This window comes from Sylvia atricapilla, chromosome 1, assembly GCF_009819655.1.
Source record: "Sylvia atricapilla isolate bSylAtr1 chromosome 1, bSylAtr1.pri, whole genome shotgun sequence".
NCBI lineage: Eukaryota > Metazoa > Chordata > Aves > Passeriformes > Sylviidae > Sylvia > Sylvia atricapilla.
Genome location: NC_089140.1, coordinates 5288105 through 5308007, shown reverse-complemented (window position 1 = coordinate 5308007; position 19903 = coordinate 5288105). Strand labels below are relative to the sequence as shown.

At 41.8% G+C, this 19903-nt stretch overlaps 1 protein-coding gene across 3 annotated transcripts in view; it reads right to left on the bottom strand.

Annotated features, from left to right (window-relative positions):
* Positions 1 to 19903, bottom strand: part of LOC136358179 (sodium channel protein type 5 subunit alpha-like) — a 176572-nt gene that overhangs the window by 119973 nt on the left and 36696 nt on the right. For all 3 annotated transcript variants that reach the window (XM_066314122.1, XM_066314104.1, XM_066314114.1), the window contains 3 exons: positions 18427 to 18490; positions 5489 to 5630; positions 3660 to 3857 (listed from right to left, as the gene is read on the bottom strand). In XM_066314122.1, the coding sequence (XP_066170219.1) occupies positions 3660 to 3857; positions 5489 to 5630; positions 18427 to 18490 (404 nt within the window). The remainder of the gene's footprint in view (positions 1 to 3659; positions 3858 to 5488; positions 5631 to 18426; positions 18491 to 19903) is intronic.

Sequence of the window (19903 nt, the reverse complement as noted above, 5' to 3'; positions counted from 1 at the left end):
CATGGTGGCTATCTGCTGGGATCACTGCAGGAGCAGGCTGATAACATAACAGCTGCTGGGAGCCCTGCAGAAGCCCAATTCCAATGCCTGAGCACCCAAAGGCACAGCCCTGGGAGTAAATGAGCAGCCAGGAGGAAGGATCAATAGGAGCTGGGAGAGCTGGGAGAGCTGGGACCCTGTCCCCAGCACAGGCAGGAGGAATGAGGGGACTCTGGGCACAAGGGTCAGGTTTGGAGGTGCTGGAGAACCAGTGGTGGCCACATCAGTGGCCTGGAGACCAGCCCAATGCAGAGCCTCCAACTGAAACACCTCAAGAGAGCAAACTGTTAAAAAAGAACCTCTCCTCCTTCCCCAGAACAGAAGAAACAGATGAATCCTCAGTGCTATTGTCTGCAAGCCACTAGAATCAAACAGGCAATCATCTCCCCACTGCAAAATACTCCCTTCCTCCCACAGGCATCAGTCCAAGGAAAGTGAAGGCACTTAACAGCCGTGTAAAGAATCAATCATGTATTTCAAGGAGCAGCGGTCGCTCTATTATGCTGAGAGCACAACAAAACTTAATTCCTGTGGGAAATATCTTTCATAAGCAAGCTGCTTAGAGCAGAGAGGAGGAGGGCTCAGACACTGGTCTAGGCTGTTTTGGTTGGTTTGGTTTGGGTTTTTTTTTGAGTCAATTGATTTAATTGCGTTGCTGAAGTGCTTTCTCTTCATAAGGATTCGGCAAGTCTTTTGGTGTTAAGCTCAGATTTAGGGATGTGTTAGACCAATTGTATAAATTGACTGATAGTCCCCAGGCAGGTCTATCAATTATATTTCTGCTCCCTTTATACTGCATATTATAAAAGTTGGCCTGAACAGTTTTGGTTTTCCTTTTTGATTGCTGTCATATTTTGTCAATCTAGAAAATATAACCAGTTGTGCTACTAAGCATGCTGTACTCATAGTGCAAAATAAAGTAATTTTTAGTTTCTTAGCATTTTATTACCTATTGCTCGAATTGTTTCTGTGCTCAATACTTCTCTCAGATATTGAAAAAGGATTTGGACTGACTTGTTCCTCAAAGCATGGGGAATCACAGAATCACAGTACAGCTCGTGTTGGAAGGGAGCTTGGAGTTCATCCAACCCCGCTGCCATGGGCAGAGACACCTGACCAGTTTACCCAGTGCTCCATCCAGCCTGGGCTCAAGGATGTCCCCATGTCCTGCCTATCTACCCTCTCTGTTTGGGGTCTTGTGGCTGGACCATGTCCTGCTCCTCAGGAACTGCAGGCCGTAATCAACTGCAACAGCTCCAGGAGCAGGAAAGGTGTGTGGGACCAGGCAAACCTGGCAAGGACAGGTGAGGGCTGAAGGAAGTGAGGAAAGCTCAGTTCACATGAGCCCTGATATGAGGATTATGCATGAGAGAGCTCTTGAAGCAAGAACTTAGTGGTACAGTGAGAAAGTCAAAACCAAGATCTTGGTCAAGGTTTGGAGGCCCAGATTAAAACTGAGCAGCTCTGACTAGGCTGAGATATCTCAGCAGGACATCTGAAAGCTCCATGGTGCAGCCACCCAATTCGCTTTCCTGAGCCTCTTCTTCCAAATGTCCAAATGTCTGCTTTGAGATCCCAGGGGTTGATTTGCAGAACCACTGAACTTCATTAGTAACTGAGCTTCATTACTGAACATCACAGACCCAAATCACTCCACTCCTGTGTTTCCTTCCCACAAAACTAGGATAATAATACTCCAGGAGTATTGCAAATACAAAGGAACATTTTTGAAGCACACGGAGTCTGAGCAGTGGCAAGAGGCACAGAAAAACCTTGGAGGATATTAGTCACTTCCTCTGCCAAGCAGGCTTTGACTGCCTGGGCTGGGAAGTCTGCTGGAGCTGGCCTAAGGCAAGAGAACGAGTGATGAGAAAGCAAAGAGCTGCTCTCGAGTCATGTCCTGTCCACCCTTTGCCCTGAACAGGGCACAGGGAAGATGAGAAATGGTTGGCTGAAGAAAAAGACTCTATTCTAAAGCATATAGACAAATGGGAAAAATTCAGATTTTCAGGGGCAATTTTCTTTTTTGACACATTATGCTTTCTGGCCTTAATGTTCCTTTTTTTGTGTGTACACACAGGCTTAATTGAAATCAAAGCTTTCAAAATGAAATTCTTAAATATCTTTAATTATAGCTGGGGCTAAAGTTGACTGTTATTAGGAAGAGCTCAGCTGGAGTCAATACACATGAAAATTTGTCTACAAAAGGTTCGAGTTGGAGCTCAGTTTGTTCCCTTAGGTTATGGCAGAACTACTCTGTTCAAAGTGGCTGTATATGGACGAAATTGCATTTACCTATTACTTAAACTATCAAAGAGGATCTTTAAAAGGACTTAAATGATTCATAAGCCACTACTAGCACTTTGTCAAGAGTGAATTGCATTTTCTATTTTCTTTCCAAGGATTTAAATGGGCTTTGGATTAGGCCCTGAAGCCATATGTACCCAAAAGAAAATTATGTATATTAGTTTATATTGTGTTTCAAGGATTTATTTCTCTGAACTACAGTGCTACGTGTTATTTCAGACTAATTTTCTTATTGTCTTCTTGTTCACAGCACCTAAAATGTTCTCTTTTGCTGTTTAATAAAAGCTTTCTGCCTTGCACAAACCACATGCAAATTAAATACCATTATTAAGGCTATAAGGCCACATCGACCATTTGGCCTCCCTGATTTTTTTAAATTTATGACATAACATTAAATCCATACCCTTTGCATGATTTTCAGGTCTTAACTTCAAGGTCTGCCTGTTTACTTTTCCAGGAATGAAGCTGTATGTGCTTCAAAGAGATGAATCTGCACCTTTACCTTCATCATCAAACACTGGGATATTTATGGCAGGTTGAATAAGACAGTGAGGAAACCAGTGTGGACTAAAGGGGTGGTGGGAAGAGGTTCAGCTGGGGCTCTGGCTGAGCTACCAAAACAGCTGGATTGTGCTCAAATGCAGATGTAGTTTTACCATCATTAAAACATCTCACATGCCAAACTATATTAGTTTTCTCTGCTGGCATAAGTGGCATGGTTAAACCATTACAGTTTTGGATATGTAAACCCCAAATGGCCCCACTCCTGTTGCCCTGGTTTTTTCAGCCTTCTGATGTTTTGCATTTCTGTACTGGAGTTTCTCATGCGTTGTAACATAAACAAAGAATGATGTTTTGAAAAACTGTGCGTTCCTTCCTGGGGGAAGGACAAATTGATGGACTTCTAGTTTCACCAGTGGAGTCAAAGAGGTGTCAACCTCATCTTCCAACCTCTGATCAAACTCCAAAAACTATTTAAACACTAATCCAAAATAAACTTTCTTCTTTCTTGTTCTCACAACCTGATGGTGTGAGCGTGATCTTTTCGTGTCCATCTAGCAACACACTTCTTCCTAACAGGGAGAACAACAATATTTCTTTCACAAAAAAAAAAAAAAAAAGGAAAAAATAATTTTTTTTGAAATAACTTTGTCCAGTACAATAAATACTAAACTGCTTTCAAGCACATTAAACTGCTTTCAAGCAAACTCTTTCTTTGGTTATCACACAAACAAAAAATAAAGAGGACGTAAATCCCAAGGTAACATTTGTCCAAGTCACCCAAGGCTAATCATGTCACATAGTTCACTGACCTCCTGCTCTTTCTTCAACATCTCCATGGCTTCCCGAAACTTTCTCTCCTTCTCCTCTGTTTCAGCAATAGTGGCTTGGTTCTGCTCCTCATATGCCATGGCCACAACAGCCAGAATCAAGTTGACCAAGTAAAACGAGCCCAGAAAGATGACCAGCATGAAAAAAAGCATGTAGATCTTCCCAGCAGATCTGAGAGTCTGTAAGTGCAAAAAGTAAAATTAATACTGATTCACAGTGTTTATAAAAAGAAAAAAAAAAAAGAAAAAAAAAAAAGAAAAAAGAAGGGGTTTCTTTCAAAATTAGATTTATAATATAATTGAATCCTGCCTTTGTTAATAGTTCAAACAGAAAGCCTTTGATGAGAAATGACAACCACATACAAGGAAATCATCTCCTCACCAATAAATTTTTATACCTTAATCAAAAATTGTGTGCCTTGCAGTGAATTAATTTTTAAAAGAATAATGCTTTCAATGTTTTCCTCCTTTACCAAATATCTCTGCTGCTTTTCTTTTAGAATAGATATTAGACTCAGTTGCAGTGAATAATTCCCCCACAGTTCAATCTGGTTTTGTCTAGTGTATAGAAACCATCCAAGTGGGATTCGTGTTGGATCCCTTCAGATGTCTACAAGGCAGGTCCTTTTTCAGGGAGAAAAACACACGTTTAGGGTGCAACTCAACCAAATATCATTGAGACATCTGTGTCAGGACGAGAAGAACCAAACCTTGGGCTCTGCTGAACATTTCCCCTGGTTCTTCAGCAGATTTGTTGGCATAACTGGAATTCAGGGGGACAGCTTATGTGTAACAGATATGTCCATGCTCAGTGAGTTGATACTACTGACAGAAAACACTGTGTGATAGTATAAGGTCAAATAATAAAATGGAGTGATGTTCATCCTTATTTGCCTTGACAGTTTCTGTCTTCCAGAGTTGTACACGTAGCTCTGTGTCAAGTAAGTGAATACAGCTGTATAAAGAATCTTCAGATTCGTTGTTTTACATCTTCCTGAAGTGAAATTGCATAACTGGCTGGATGTGAAGCTGAAATCCCCCAAATCTTCAGCGATGTTTACCTCAGTATCTTTAGAGTAGTTCTGTCAACATTATCCCCTGATTTCCATATGATCACGTTCCAGTTTTGGCAGGTTTGAGGTCAAGCAGGAAATCATCAGTGGCTTCATGGACAGAGGATGTAATTCAGTACCAAACTGGCAGATGCAGTTCTTTGGGGTTTGCACACATTTCATGCTGAAATGAGCATTTACTCAGAGACCACCTTGCATGTGACTGTGAGCTGAGTCTGGATCTGTTTGTGCCTCTGTCAGCTGTCCATGATGAAGAGCTTGCAGCAGGGAGAGTTGAAATGTATCACAGAGTCTTGCCATTTTTTGAATTTGTGCTCATCACCATGCCTTGCAAAACCAGATAGGCCAAGAACACAGGTGTTTCTCTGGAGTTTTCTTGAGCTGGACTCAAAAGATTAACTCGTGTTAACACCATCCACCAAAAAATGATTAAGTGGAGATGTGGTGATCTTCCTTTAAGTGGTGAACTTCATTTAGACTCCGGTGAAATAGTGCCTTTCTCTCAGTACCACTTTTTCCTCAATTTCCCCAAACACCCAACCTATTATCTTTGGACATCATCACTCTTAAGTAAACAGATAATTTATTAGAACTGATTGTCCTTCTCCAGAACACACACAAAGCACAGTTTACCTAATAACCAGCAATACTTTCTTGCCTTTAACTGTGTGCATAGGCCACTGTAACAGGATGATGTCTTTATTTCTATTTTTTACCAGTAATAAAATAACCTGGTACCTGTTGGTAAAGACGCTCCCAGTAATCTTGAGTCATGAGACGGAACAAGGAGAGAAAGGCCCAGCCAAAAGTATCAAAGCTTGTGTAACCATGGTCAGGATTTTCCCCAGCCTTCAGACATATATATCCCTCAGGGCACGTGCTGCAAAACATCAAATACAATCTGTGAGATGCATCTGAGATGGCTCCAACATGGAGAAACTGATTTCCAGGGAAACACATCCAGTGCTCTTGGTTAAAAGCACAGGTCATCCACGGTAAATTCCTTCACTGTGTAAAACCACAAGAAACAGGGGATGATACTTCACAGTATCAAAGGTCTTTGCAACCTTATTTTTTCTTCAAAAGGATAAACAGGGAAATAAAAACCACAGAACGAGCTGCAATGGCAAATAATCACCCAGCATTTCACATATTTTGAATAGACTGCAATTAGGTGCTTAAATATGATTTCTCTTGGCACTTTTTCCTAATTAAGAATCAAAAACCTGGTGTCACCTGTTAGAGTTGCAGGTAACACTGTGATGGAGAACCTGCCCTTTTGGTTACACAGTCTGGACACCACTGTCCTGTGCTATTGGGGCACCCTCCTGATTGCTTCCTTTGCCTGACCTCACTCACCCCCCACAGGGATTAAATCTTTAATCTGAGAAACCCAGCCCTTTGTTCCACTCACTGCCACAGTCTGGGGTCGTGACATTTTTTCTATTTCTGCCAGGAAAAAGCTTTCCTTGTGTGTCTTGTAGATTACTGTATTGAATGGCATGCAGATAGCATGAATTTCACTGGCTCTCATTAACCTTTGAGGCTCTTTACAAGTAATTTTCTAGCTCCATATGCCAGAAGAGATAAAGAAATGCTCTCAGTGGTACTTTGTAAGCACTGAACAAGTGAAACACAAGGTAGAAGAGATCCTGGGTCGAAGTGTCACCCTTTCTCTCAGAACAGATTAGCCAAAAACCTCCACGGATCTTGCACATCAGAAGCCACTCTCCAAAAATAAGGGATGACCCATTAGAAACTGAAGCCACAGAAATATGCAAAGGCTTTCTTCTGCATGTATCCTAAGAAGTGAATATGAGATTAACTGCCCTGGAGCCTCATGGCATTTGGGAATTCTTTAGGTGAGAACCATCTAATATCTGGAGAAGCAGATCTCAGCAGAATGTGCAGTTACACCAGCTCTCCCTGTCCTCCTAATCCTTCAGATAGTGAAGAACCTGGTACAATTCCCTGCAAATTCCAGCTTCCACAACTAGGGATGGTTGGAACATGTGGGATTTTGGACATGTCACTAGTCACGTAGATTGCATAGCTTTAAGCTTCAGTTTCTCTCAGAAAAAAAAAAAAAATCCCAGAGTTTCTCAATCACTGTTATTTTTTCACCAAAGCAGAATAGTGCCAGAAATTGAAATGCAAAGCAGAAATATAAATAAAGCAAACCAATTTTTAAAATGCCAGGCAAAAATAAATTGACCCCTGAGAAAGCAGAGTGTGTCTCATTGTGAAAACTGGTGTTTTTTTCTTTAAAAACTGTAATTTTTATACCGATACAAAATAAATTTTACAGCACAGGATAGCAACCTGTATTGCATGTCAAAATGAGAATAAGTTTTTATACAAATCTATGGTGTCTGCCATCACCATTAGACATTCAGCAGCGCTTTTATAATCTTAATTTAATATCAGTAGTGAATCACAAATTTTAAAGCAAGTCTGCTGTGAACGCTGATAAAAGGAGTGCTGAAGCATTGCAAAATGTGTGCAGATCCCTGTTTACAGTAGTTTTCAGAAAAAGCAATAAAAATGGACAGCTGATGTTTAGTGAATTAAATGTTACACACTAGTGGGGGTATAATAAGTGATTCTGTCACCTTAAGGTAAAGCCAAGTTAGTTTATACCAGTTGAGAATTGAGATAATAACAATTATATCTCCCGAAGAAAGAAAAAGAGTCATTCCTCATTTTTTCCCTGCCAGTCTAGAAACGCCTCCTTCTAGATCTTTCCTACTTGGACTACCTATTTTTTTTCCTAATAAGAGCCACATTTCACTAAAAAATACAGTAACATTACTGAGTTAAAAGATAATAGAATGCAAAAATCTTGTATTTTTTCCCCCTAAAATATGCAGATGCACATTGAACATCTCTTGTATACCCGTGTCCTTTTTTTAAGAAGAATTTTTCACTAAACCTCCTCTCTCCCAAAGGCAGCATCTGCTGTCACTCTGCTGTAGAGAAGTGAGATTTCTGCCTCTGATGGGCTGCTGCAAAGAGCCTTCATCGCCCGTGATGTGCCACTCAGCTGTTCAGGAGCTCTGAGAAATGGATTCTCCAGGCTCCTGAGAAGGAAATTCCCTTTGCTGGCTCTAAGACATCGTGTCTACACAGGACAGGAACATTTCTGTAAGGCTGATTATTTCTGCCATGAGGAAATGACTGCACTCACACACTGGGCTTGGCTGGAAACTTCTTGACCATGTCCAGAGGTGCAGAGTCCTTTCCTTAATCTCTCACTAAAGAGAAATGCTGAGTGGTTCCATTGATTTGGTCTCATTGTTCTTGTTTTAACATTATTACTAATGGCTAAAACAACCCAGTGCAGCTGAGAGAATTTTTGCTGGTGGTTACTCTAATGGTGGACTTCAGCCTAGGCAGGGCAGTCATTTGGCAAATTGGGCTTCTTCTACAATAAATTGCCTAAAATCTTAAGCAAAATGGAAATTTTGCCATAGTATCAATTATTGAGAAGGGTGAGATTTTCCTCTGAATCTCAACTAGTCGAGAGAATTTCCTCTTAATCTCTTCACCCTTTTAAACAAGAGCCTGGGAGAAAGGGGATAGTAGGAGCCTTGGGTTGAATTTTCATGGGAATTTCTGGGCACATATTAGAGGATACAAAGTCACTCAGGTTCACTGCCAAGGTTGCTTTCTAGGAAAACTTTTGAAGAAGAGTTTTCAAGCAAGTGTTCAAAGCACTTTGCCTGGAAATGCACCCAAATGGAGATACAATCCCCCTGACTGTGAAAGTGAGCAGTGGTAACTCAGAGGAATATTATCTGTTTATAATACAATTAGTATTAAACACACATAATAATTTTTTTTTCGTGTTTCATTCTGTCCTTATGGGTCATTTTCCACTGTCTGACCCCACAGTGAATGAATAGTTTAACCTCAGCTGGCAGCCAAACCACACAGAGCTGCTCACTGACCCCAGCCTCAGCAGGATGGAGGACAGAACTGGATGAGTAACAGTGAGAAACCTTGTGTGCTGAGACAAAGACAGTTTTATAGGGCAGAAAAGGAAGAAAATAGTAATAATAGTATGAATAATTACAATAATAAAATAATTAAGCTATACAAGTGATGCTCAGTGCAGTTGCTCACCCCTTGCTGACCCCCTTGGAAAGCCAGCTTTCCTCCACAATTCATATACTGAATATGTGGTCTGGAATATCCCTCTGGCCAGCTGGGGTCAGCTGTCCTGGCTGTGTCCCCTCCCCAGCCTCTTCTCTGGCAGAGAACAAGAAGCTGAGAAGTCTTTCACTTAGCAGAAGCACTTCTTAGCAACAACTGAAAACATCAGTGTGTTACCAACATCATTCTGATCCTAAATCCAAAACACAGCGCTGTAGCAGCCACAAGGAAGAAAATTTTCTCCATTCCAGCTGAAACCTGGAGAACGTGCTTCTCTAATATATTTTTTTTTCAGCTTTAAGAGGATTCAAACGAGGTGCTACAGCATGAAAAGCATAAACCTCAGCCCAAAAATGTTGTTAATGTTAGCTTACACCCTTATTTCAGCAACCAGGCCCTTGAGACAGAATTTCCTACTTGTCAACTCCTTATTCCTGCTCACCCTCTTTCATGGCCAACAGAGAGATAACCCACAGGGTATGGGAATGTGTTAATAACACTGAGAGGAAAACAAAATGCTGCTTCCCAGAAAAACACTACAGAAATTTAGGTGTAAGGCTCTCGCATGAGAATATTATTCTGCAACTGACACCATTTCCTCTGAGGAATTTTTAAAGGAGCCTCAAGATTTTACTGAACCTCTCTCCGTGTATGACATTAAGTCTACCCCCTTTGGAATTTTAGCAAACTATTCAGCTTCTTTTACCTCAGGGAAGCATTTGAGAGGATTGTACTGTCCTCTGATGCACAGGGATGGGCAGCAACAACAAGCTACATAAATATACCATCCTCCACAGGAGTGCCACAGGATGCTGTTCAATTGATCACAATAAAATTAGTGTCATTGATTCAGAAAAGTTAAAAGCAGAAGCCTACCTACCTATCTATCAGGCTGTAATCAGCACTGCAAGCTGGCATTGGTACAGGAAATTAAAGGACATAAGAAACAGCTTTGGTTTAAATAACACAGGCTGGGAATGCCAGAGAGCTGTAGCTGAGGGGCATAATTACAAAATGCTCTGTCTCAAGAGTTTAATCTAAGCAAGCCAAGCAACCTGCTGATCCAGGATACAGTGGCCAATAGGGTTGGGCAATAAAAGAAGATTTGTAAAACCTCCATGCACTGGATTGTAACATCCAGATCCTGAAAACACAGGGAGGGTTGTCCATGTGCCACCAGGAGTCAACATCTGTGAGGTCAAGGCTGCACTTTCCTGGGTTTGGTTTACAAAGGAACACTGGACTGCTCACTACAGAAGCAATGAAACACATACCACAGACACAGCAAAATTAAAAAAAACATACCCATATTTTGGTAAGAGTCCCTTGGTGTTCCTGCTTAGGTCACACCTTAAGCCTAAGAATGCAGAAACCAAGCTGAAAAAAGTTTATAGCTGATGTCTTTGACACAGGGCTAATTCCTGGGGAATGGAAATCACCCTGGTGGTCAAAAATGGAACCCCCAAGGTGGGATTTGAAAGCCTGGCAGCCTGTGAAGGACAGACAATGCCCATGGCCTCCATGGCTGGTTGAGTCTTCCTCAACCTGCCTCATCCTGCTAAAGTCCACAGACTACAAGAGAGGCTTAGATTTCCTTTAGACCACAGACCTTAGTATTTTTCCCCAGACTTTCTGTATTTTCTCTTTCCCTTGACTCTGAGGGAGGAGACAGCAGTCAAAATAAAAGATCATAATGTGGGGAAGAAAGATCCTTTGACTGACATTTGTCCTTACCTGAAAAAAAATTACCCACTCTAAAACAGGAAAATATTTTTAAAAATTAATGTTGTAAAGGTAACTGGGCATGGAGGAGAAAGAGGGCAAAAGCCAACAGCACTTCAGCCAAAGCCACTGATGTCAGTGGGTGCTTGATGTGCCTGAAAGCCACAGGTTTTTATCCCACTCCTACTCTTTCTTGTTTCATAATATTAAAGGCTAATCACAGTTAGAGTGTCTGACTTACAATTCCCCACTAATTACCATCTAAAAGCCAAAATCTGACTTGCAGTGGCATGCTTCATCTTGGATAGGTCTGACTCGGAGCCCCCAGCAAGTGTCACTTCAAGCATCCAAATGGATAGAGAGAATTTAAAGGACATTTTTGAAAGCAAAGGAAGGGGTGCCAATTGTCTAAAATGACAGAAGTTAACCACATGCTGCAGGGAAAAGGAAAAAAAATGTGATTATGACAAAAAAAAAAAAAAAAAAAAGAGAAGATATGCTCAGAATTAAAAGCAACATCAACCCAGAGTTGAAAATGGAGGAGAAAAGAGGAGGTGCCCATGAGCAGGCTTGCTCACAGGCTCAGAGCACCCACTGATCTGTGCATGCTACCAGCCTGTGTCCAGGAAAAGTTTCAGCCTCCCTCACTGGCTGCTGGCTCAGGGAGATGGAAAAGCTGTGGGTTCAGCCTGCACACAGGGGAGCAGAGAGGGGAACCCCCTCTCCTGCAGTGTGCCTTGTTCAGGCTCCACACTGCAGCCAGGCAAGCAAGCTCTTATTTCTTCTAAATATTTCTTCTAAATATCTCGTATTTCTTCTGGCTCAATCCAGTGGCCAGACACCAGAGCTTCTGTCTAACCCACCAAACAAAATGTAGGGCAATAATTTCTCATCATAAACATAACAGTAGATTACTGCCTAATGAAGGCTGTAGCCTTTAGTAAGTCTGCTCCTCTCATGTGGCTGATGAGCTTATTACAGCTTTGACTAAGAGGTAATATTACCCCTCCTTAAGAATTGAGTGGATTTGGATTTAATCCCTACTGCTGCTGTTTGACTAGAGACATGATCTTCCAAATACACCACTGATCCCTAGGAGTGGTGACTGTTGTTATTGTTCCTAAACCTGTATAATTCCTCAAGTCATGCCCATGGCCCCTGTAGCACCTTTGAGGTGTCACACTTGCTTTCTGTTTGTTTAACACACTCAAGCAAGAGGCTTTCTCACCATGAGCTGACCATCCTCACCCTCCTGTCGCTGTAACCAGCTCAGAGAAAAAAGAAAAGCTTATGTGATGTACATCACAACCTAGGTAAATTCATTTAAGGTGTGCTGCATAGCCAGAAGGTTTGAAACAAATTCACTAGTATTGCTTGATAACCTGGGATGTAATTACGTTTTTAGCTCTAGTAGTTTCAACAACACAGTCCTTTCCAAAAAATACACTTGCTTTGGTGGCATTTGAAGAGGACACATTTGGAAACTCTGCCCCCTTCTTTACTCAAGCAACTTTTACACCTCTCCCAACCAGTCAGCCCAGCTGTACCACATCAGGCTGCATTTGGTGAGGGTAAATCACACACCAATCCCATTGGGCACCTGCCAAAGCTCCCACTATCCCATTTCCTGGAATGGACCCATTCCTGCACCAAGATAACACTGGCACACCATGACCTGCCTGACAAAGCTGGGTAGTCCTGACATGACTTGCAACCAGGGCTTTTTCCTGAACTGAAGATTTTCTCTTCTCTCCAGAAGTTACTTCTTGTTTCTATTGCACTCTGTTCCTTGTAAGCACAAAGCAAACTCTCGCAGTACATCAAGGAGGGAAATGTTAGATAAAAAAAATGAAAAGCAACAAAAAAGTTCTGTTCGATTAAACGAAGAAAAATCACATTTCAGGTATTCCTGTTGCTCCTCAGGAGTGTCTACGTGCAACACCTCCACAACACTCATCCACAGACTGCACCTCTGAAAGGCCAAACCTCCGAGCCAAGAGAGCTCTTCTCACTCTATTTGTCCAGCATCCGACACAATGTGGACTCAATCTAGGACCTTCTTATAGAAAACAATTATTAACAACAGCAATAATAATAATAGGAACACAGATACAAATTGAGGCAACTTTGAACTGCAATAATCCTAATTGCCAGCAGCAGAATAACAGAGTCAGCGGTGTGCACTGGTGCAGCTCCTTAGTTTCTGGTGCAGCTGGGGTTGTGTTGCTGGATGCTGTTTGACATGTCCTGGCAGACAGACATTTTTCCAGGCTCTCCCCTGCCAAGTTCTGGTTGAGAGCTGCAGTGGCACTGGTGGGAGCACCCGATAGCAGCTCTCCTCCTCAGCACAGTGCATGTTTCTTCTCTACCCTTCAGGGGTGTGATAAGCCTTTACAAGGGGCTTTAAATCACTGCGTGGAGGATGCATAAAGGCAAAGGAATGTTACTACAGCTCAGAGAGATCAAAGTGCTGTATGGCTGTACGTGTAACGAGGGCGCTGATGGGAGGCTGATGAGGAGAAACTGCCACAGAAACACTGCTTTTGGTGCTCATGGAGACTATGAAAACAGGCATCTGATGCAATTTTACATGTGGGTATTAACTACTTTAGTAAAATGCCACAACACAGAAGAAAACAAAAGGGTTTTTTTTTCTGATAATGCCTTAGAGTTAGGACTGACACAAAAACTTTGAGGAGAGCTACAACACATGGTCATTCCTTCATTCCTTGTTGCAATGAGCTCAGTGACAGAATTTACCACACCAAAGAGAATCTTGCCCCACAGTGTACATTATTTTAATGTATCCTGTTAAGAAAAATCAAGGTCATAGTGAGAATAAAGGTAGTAAAGTTTCTATAGCAACAGTTACTAGGATGCAGTTGCCAAAGGTGCTTTCTTGTTGTTCCTGAAGTAGATTTAGTGGCTGCTTTTTCCTTCCTGTTCACTAGTCTTTTTTGGTAATATCAGTACAGACATGATGCAAATATGCTTTCATCATCTGTATGATCTTGTAGACTATTCCTGCCCATGAGCTGAATACACAGGACATATCATGTGTAAGGGGAAAAAATAAAAACGAAGCAGTTTGACCTTGAGATCCAAAAGGGGCACAACTTACTTAAAACATGTACACTTTCCTGAAAAGCCAGCTCCTTGTAATTTGCAAGTGAAAAAGTGAACAGAAAGAATTTAAGTTTCTCCTTTGTGTCTGTTTGTTTACTTTGTACATTGACAGCATCTTGTCTCTTCCTCCTAATGGACAAATTTCCTCCCTGTTTCTGTTGCTCAAGGAAACCTTCAGGCAGGAGGGGAAATAAAAACAGATGAAAGTGGAAATGCTTTAGAGCTGAACAGTATCTTCCTTTCTCACAGACAGATTAATTCCACGCTGCTGCAGCCTCCATAAAAGTCTTTATCTGTGGGGAAGGAGGGGACTCTGCAGGTCACCCCACCAAAGTGAAAGGTTCAATGTCACCAAGAGGGGACAAGCTGGAGCTGCACAGGAGGGTTGGTGTGGCCTGACAGGGATGTGTTCCACTCTGGGAATCTGCTCTGGGGGTGCTGTGCTCCAGCAGGATGCCTCATTGGATCTGAAGGTGGGACCAGGAGGGCAGACATATAGGATGTGTGTGTGTGTGTATATATATTTATAGGGAGGATGTGGTGGTGCCTGCTGTCATCTGCTGCTCTGCAGCCTTCACAAATCATGCTCCACTTGATGCCAGGACTTGATTTCACTAAGAAAAGAGCAGTTTCCACCGTCTGCTCCCACCTAAGATCTCCCAAATATTGGATCATTGTACTGGATCTTCACTGTGCCATCTTTCAGGCTAAAACAAGGTGTTCAGCATTGGATAAGATATATACTGGGGATTAAATTGAAAAGCAAATTTACAGAATTTGGAATCTATGTTTAAAATCAGACTATCTGAGCTTTCTCCATTTATATTAAACAAATAGAGCTGCTGAAATTGCAAAGAGAAACAATTTGTGTATACCCCAGTGCAGCCCCGTCCAAAAGAACTACTAAATTTAACCTCCAAATGCATCTAAAAACATCAACAACTGCAAATACACTTTTTTTTCGGGGTTTTTTTGTTAAGAGAGTGTTGCTGTTAGCACTGCTCCCAGTGTGATCAATCTGTGACACACAGAGCAGAGCATTTTTCTATCAGTGTAGTTTCCTGAATGTGCTTGTTGTGAAACACCAAGCACGTGTCACTTTGAGCCAAAGAATATCTTTGATCAGAATCATTTGATTTTCTCTCTTCTCCAAAAGTTACTTCTAGTTTCTATCGTACTCTGTTCCTTGTAAGCACAGAGCAAATTCTTGCAGTACATCAAGTGGGAAAATGCAGTCAGATAAACAAAATGAAAAGCAACAAAAAAAAGTTCTGTTTGATTAAGTGAAGAAAAGTCAAATTTCACGTATCAGGAAGGTTTCTGAGGCGTCACATGGGAAACCCCACAGACAGATTAGCCCTTGTGCACCAAGAAATTTGTCATCTCCCTGACACTCCTACCATGTCTGTGCAGCATGGTTTTTAAAGCAGATTCTTGAGGTTGCTTGAGCATATCTAAAAATGCAAATAAATGTGTTTTTTTTTCTTGCCTCTGCCAGGTCAAGTACTAGAGACATGTTTGCTGCAGCTGAGTGACATACATCTATTCAAATCCCTTCTGAACTGGAATCAATATCAGCTAGATCCATTACCTCCTCCTTTATTGGCAGCTTGGGTCCTTGTTCAGAAAACAGTCCCTCCTAGTAATGTAATAAAGCCCCCACCTTGGAGATAATTAGATTGCCTGTGATATAGAATCCACTGATGATCATTTCCCTGCTGATTTTGGCTTGCTACTCCAGCTCAAGTTGCAGTCTCCATCACTACACGCTCTTACATTAGACCACTTGAGTCTCATCACCTAACAATTGCCATAGCAGTTTTATTTGGACTTTTTTTTTTTTAAACTCTTCCATAATAACAGCAACCAGACAAACCTCAGAGTGTCATTAACATGCTTTTAAAAATGCACTGAGATGGCTTTTTCAATTACCTCAAGATTTAATATCCTGGCCACAACACAGATATCCTTCACTCTAACAAGAAATACTTCCAGGAGAGAACACATGACACTGCCCTTCCCCGAATTTCCTTTGGGTCCTCAGTGTATCCCAGAGGCAGATGAATTCCAACTGTGAGCAAAAGCACATTCCACAAATGCTATGAGCACCAGACATTGCCTTTCCAGCTGTCTTTCCTCACCACACCTTCCTGATGCCTTGATGGGTTCTCAGCTCAAGAGTCCTCACTTGTCATGAATTTCATTACTAATAAATGACGGAACCACAACATCATGCATCTACTTCCTCTAAAGTCCCCTCCCTTGCTCCTGTGGTGCAACCTGCCCCAGAAGGTCTCAGGCATGCAGATTTTGGTTTGTTGTTTAACACTCTTGCCCTTGGCCCAAATCACTGAAAGGTGAGAGAAAACAAATTCATTTGTTAGATACGTCTCCCTGTCCCAACAGGTGGGAATACACTTTTCACATCCCCTTGGACCTAAAGATCATCTTTCTAATTATCTTCATGTCTTTAAACACTGGCAGTGGATGACTGGCAGCAGCTCTGTGCAATGTATAGCACAGAGTATAGTGTATGAGAAAACACTTGCTAATCCTGAGCTAAAAACTCCAGTGTAGCAGGAATATTTATTACCCATTTTTAGGCATTTAAGCTCAAACCTTCCCCAGTGGTATTAAATACTTTACAAAAACAGCAGAAGGCTGAAGAAGAAAGAGCCAAGGCATAAAGGGAAAGTTGGTTTCCCTTGGTGTCACAAACACTGACAGTTTTGATGTATTTATCAAAACAAGTACAAGAACACTCAGTCTGAAGGTGTCATTTTTGTCCTCTTATACTCAAGAGCTGCAAGTTCTCCCCTGGCTGTTCCAGGCTGTAACTCTCTCATGGGCACAGTGTCTCCACCAGAGGTTTTCTCTAATCATGGCTTTTTGCTGCAATTTATTAACTTTCATGGGAAGACAAGACACTGGGCTTGCTCATATGCCTTGCTAGAAATGAACTCTTAAATCCACACAGGCTGCCAATATATAAATACTCCATGGATTTTGGATTGGTATTTAAATTCCCACCAGCTGAACAATTCCAAAGCAGTAGATATCAACTCTTTCAGCACTGCCCATGAGCTTTCCACCAGCACAGCTCAGATCATCAGTGAGAACAATGAACACTCCATGACACACAAAATATTGTTGCCATGCAGAGCACTTGTTTTTCCCAATATTATTGCCTGTTGGTTTGCAAAGGCTGAGGTTCCCCAGCACAATGGAGATTGCCAAATCCTGGGATTCCCGGGAAAACATCCCAACAGTCTTGGAGCTCTGCCTGAGCCTGGATAAACACAATGTATTACAATCAACAAAGGCCTTAATTAATGGATGCTGACATCGTGCCTCCCGAGGAACAAACAAAGGGGAAAGCATGGCCCTCTGCCCAAGCACCTCAGAGTCTAACTCAGGCTGGCAATACGGATCAGACACACCAGACCTGCAGAGGGAAGGCTGACACTGAGCTTTCCCTTTGTCTTATGTCAATACAGATACAGGCAGTGGCAGCAGAAAACATCTCTCCCTGGGACCTGAGGGCTTTTCTTGCCTTTTTGTCCACTAGCAAGTTCAGATTTTATCTTCCCTTCATCTCACTGCTGCTTCCCTGCACACATATACCTTTTTTCCTCATTAAACTCCTCCTAAATAAAATTCCTCCTAATTTTTTTTTTTTTTTGGTGGTCTTCCACATTTGTTTCTACCAGCTCAGAACATCTCCCTCCAGAAGCAGATCATGTCACATGTCACCTCCTCCTCTCTCTTGGCCAAAGACACCCACCTCCCTGGTTCAAATGCTCTCACATATTTGGCTCAAAACCTCCTCTGTCCCACTACTCCAAGGTATTTTCCACCTTCTCCTACAACTCCTAACAGCCTGCAATCTTTGCATGGTTTACAATTTCCTCTGCCCACAGATGATACCATCTCTTTCCATCCTATCTGTACTCTTCACTTCCATCAAGATCATGAGAAGCTGTCAGATAAAATCACACACCCTGACAGCGCACTTGGGCCCTGCGGATGGGATGCAGGAGGAACCACTGGCATCTACAGATGGCAGGGATTTGAATAAAGCCCTTCATGCAGAGGATGTTAGGACACCCCTGGATCTCTTCACTGTCTACACAACGAGAAAATGAAATACATGTAGTCTACAAGCAAATCAAGTGCCAATGCAGATCACAATTCAAATCTGAGTACCTTCCCACTTCCAAAACATGCTATTTCTGGGACATTTGTTGATTTGTTTATCTTCCTTTGCCAAAAGCCAGAAATTCATCATCAGTTTAAATCCCTCCAGGTTTTCTGTTTCCATTCCTGTTTCATTTCCATTAAAATACTCTCCACTCAGCCAAAATCTTACTTAGTTTTCACTGTTTTTTTAACTGAGAAATTCAAATGTATTGAAAAAGAACTGTAATAAGGCCCCTAAAGATTTTAAACCTGAATAAGTGACACACAGAACCTTATCTTCCCTGCAGTTGAGAAAATTGTATTACTATGCACAATATTGTCATAATCCTCTCTACTATTATGCCTAGACAGAAGGAAGTTGAAATATCTACTTCATGCTGGTGAAAAGTGGGCAGAACTAGAGGAAAAATGTAATAATAATAATAAAGGCAACAAAACCAGACCAGAAGTGAAGATATTTTTAAAGTACTTACCCAGCATCAGTGCTGTTGCCACACAGTAACACATCTTCTGTACCGTTTTTTATGAAATAGTTCACTGCAATATAAATAGAGAAATGGCTTTTTAATAAACACATTCTGGGGATGATAACATTCAAAAAATATCATCCACCAACCAGCATATCCAATTGGGACAGCAACTGAGAGATGAATGGCATGCTCTTGCTTTGTTTTTGCTAATTTTAACTTCTATAAATTGGAAATACGTATGTATTTTTTCAAATCTCTCTAAGCACTTGTGGTTTGCATTCCGAATCTGACCAGTTGAATAAGCTGACAATGGGCTGTGGGTAATGTGTTTAGGAAATTCGATCCAGCCATGTCCCTCTGTTCAAACCAAGAGCATTGTTACTAAATTCTGTAAATGAAACCAAACCATATGCTAGCCTGTAACTTTTAGTCTCTGCACAGATGAGACACATATTAATTGAAGTTTGTGGCAGAAATTACTGACTCATAGGTTAAAAACTCAGAATGCAATAATATTAACAAAGCAGCCCACTCCCTCAGTCTGGTGGATTCTGCTCAGCATAGAAAACACAGAGTATAAAGCAAAAGAAACTAAAAAACCACCCTGTTAAAGATCAAACAAACAAGGAAGTATTCACAAAGACAAATATTTATCACTGCAGTCATCTGTAATGGCAATGGAGAGAGACAGACACTTCTGAAGAGAGCCTCAAAGGAGTAAGCTAAATTTGAGTGCTGCGGATCACCCCCAGGTTGACTATCAATAAGGCTTAAGGAAATTAGCATCTCCAGGCTAATAAGAAATTTTACATACACACTCCTTCCTCTCTGCCCAGCCAATCAAGTCTAACATGCAGAGTAACAACAGGACATTATCTTCTCAAAAAGATAAGGAGAATCAGTCTTCTGGAGGGAGTGTGAAGAAAAGATGTCCTAAGGAGCATCTCTAAAACCTGGATGGTGGCAGGGAAGAACAGATAGAAGCATTGCTCTAGAAACATAAAAAAATGCAAAACAGAGGTGTGCAGCTCACTGAGGAAGGATAAATAACCTGGTGTGCTTTGCTGCAGCAGAGAGGAAGTGACTCCCTCTTGACCAAGACGTGCTGGTGGCAGTCCTGCCTGGTAAAGCTTTGTGAGCAGAGGAGCCTCTGCAGATGCTGCTCACAGGAGGTTCTCCAATCCAGGCTAACCCCCTGTCGTGAAATGTTTTAAAAATCAAGAGTGACAGCTTATCCAGGCGGGCTATGCAGAGAATGCTCAATGGCTCAACCCCTGAACAGATGTGCTGTGGCTTTCCCAGTGAGCTGCGAGCGGTGGAAAAGCCCTGCTCTGCTGCATGCCAAGAGGGAATTACTGCCCAGGAGCTTGTGCTTACAGGGGCACGTGGTGGTGTTCACAGGTTATCAGAGCACACATCCTGCTCAGATTGGATGTTTTTCCACTTTGTCTGGCCACGTGGGTTTTCAAGAAACACCTTG